This window comes from Vanessa cardui, chromosome W (assembly GCF_905220365.1).
Source record: "Vanessa cardui chromosome W, ilVanCard2.1, whole genome shotgun sequence".
In the NCBI taxonomy this organism is placed as follows: Eukaryota; Metazoa; Arthropoda; class Insecta; order Lepidoptera; family Nymphalidae; genus Vanessa; species Vanessa cardui.
Genome location: NC_061153.1, coordinates 3201771 through 3203637, shown reverse-complemented (window position 1 = coordinate 3203637; position 1867 = coordinate 3201771). Strand labels below are relative to the sequence as shown.

The following is a 1867-nucleotide window of genomic DNA, read 5'->3' as shown; positions in this document are numbered from 1 at the left end:
GCAAATTAATATGTGTAATTACTTGATGGCAAATTGAATGCAATATGCAGGAACAAGTTTCAACATAAATTTTAAAGCAGACTATAACAACATTACTTTGAATTATTGCAGATAGATTAAATTTTATTGTTATTGATTTTATATTAGATGTTACGCGTTTTAAAAAGTTTTCGAATTTAATTCCAAGAAAAATATAATACAAGCTGTACCTAAACCAATGCACAGAAAAAGTGTCTATACTTAATATTGCTTTTAAGTAGTTAAAGTAACTAATTAAAAAAACAAAAAACAATATTTGTGAGTCCATAAACAAATAGTTAAATTTAAAACTCAAATAGACGTTTGACCAAAAACCGTCATTAAGTCATCCTCCGAGCGTATCCTGTGTGCTGCTGTTTCCTTGCTACGCCGTGCATATATACGTCCCCCGCGGGTCCATACATAACGCCAGCCGTTCTTATGGCCCTTCTCCCTTGCTTTAAAGAAAAGGAACCGGTTTGCTTGCGTCAGCCGCTCGTTGATGTAGAATCGCTTCGGTTCCTTATCTATTTCGAAGCCCGATGAATCCGCCCCGCGGCGCACGCGTGCGGCGCGCAGTAGTTGTTCGCGGAGCGCGCGACGCGCCAGCCGTACGACTATGGGGCGCGGCCTTAGTCGTTCACTGTTCTCCACGTGAGCCGGTCGCGGGCCGGAGCGTTCGACGTAAACAACATCCTTCTCATCAATTTGCACGCCTATTTTGCAAGCTACGAGCCCCAAAATATGCGGCAAATTCTCTCCTGCTCGTTCCGTTATGCCTGTTATCTCGACGTCATTTGTCAAGCACGATTGATCACGGTCATTTAGCTCGGACTTCAGATGCGCAATTTCCTCCAGGAGGCCGGTATTCGGATTCGACGTGGATGTCTCCTCAAGCCGAGACAGTCGTATCTCTATGCTGTCGACTCGCTTGCCTACTTCCGACATTGTATTTTTTAGATACATGAGTTCCTGTCGAAAGGAAGACACCTCATGTGTCACCGCCACCAGCTCATTGCGTAGCAATTTGATTTGCTCCAACAGTGTATTGGCAACTTCTGCGTCCTCCTTGAGTGTCAGCAATAACGGGGAATCAGTGTCTGGCTCATTTGTCCCACTCATGGATATCGAGGCAGTGACCGAGGCAGGTGAGCATGGCTTCGGCTTACAGCTCTTGCATATCCATTTCGGTGCCTTAGAATCGGGGCTTTTATTGACGGCACAAGTCCGATGAAATAAAAAGGAACAGCGAACACATTTTACCGTATCAGCCAACGCAAGGAACTTTCCACAGCTATTACATTTGTTTGCCATTTTACTGTGTTAATCCAGTTACCGTGTTTTGTTTTTAGACGCCAATTATAAAGTTATTATTAAGGAAAAATTGTTAGTGAACGTAGGAATAGTGCAAAAACTATACGTGAGCTGCTACACTTTGCATAAGGTGGGTACGCAAACAGCTGACCGTCACTTCGTGCTATTAGATGTTAATTTATAACACTTCCCTATATAAATAGTTTCTAATAACACTGTCACTAGTTTAAGATACACTGTATATGGGTTTAATAAAGTTTTTATATCGCAATTACTTGTTTTATTATTTTTCTCTAATTATTAAATATTATATCGTAGCAAAAAACTGTCACCGCTGTCAGCTCCCTCTGAACTTTTTTTTTCGTCTTCGTGCTAAGGGCTGACGCACATCTGTCATGTGTGTCAGCCCTTAGCACGAATTTGGATACCAAATACTGGGGATGCTTGAAAACTAGCTACAACGGTTATGGGAGTCTCTTAGAACATTAAAAAGCAACGAAACTGAATTCTGCGGTCAAATTTATCTTTAATTAGC

At 41.7% G+C, this 1867-nt stretch overlaps 1 protein-coding gene across 1 annotated transcript; it reads right to left on the bottom strand.

Annotated features, from left to right (window-relative positions):
• Positions 1–330: 330 nt before the first annotated feature.
• On the bottom strand, positions 331–1140 carry LOC124542434. Its single transcript, XM_047120382.1, has one exon. The coding sequence runs from the start codon at positions 1138–1140 to the stop codon at positions 331–333; it is 810 nt and encodes a 269-aa protein (XP_046976338.1).
• Between the last annotated feature and the right edge of the window lie 727 nt (positions 1141–1867).

Bases quoted from the DNA above. Each gene is read 5' to 3' on its own strand.
- LOC124542434 (XM_047120382.1), bottom strand. From the start codon at position 1,140: ATGAGTGGGACAAATGAGCCAGACACTGATTCCCCGTTATTGCTGACA.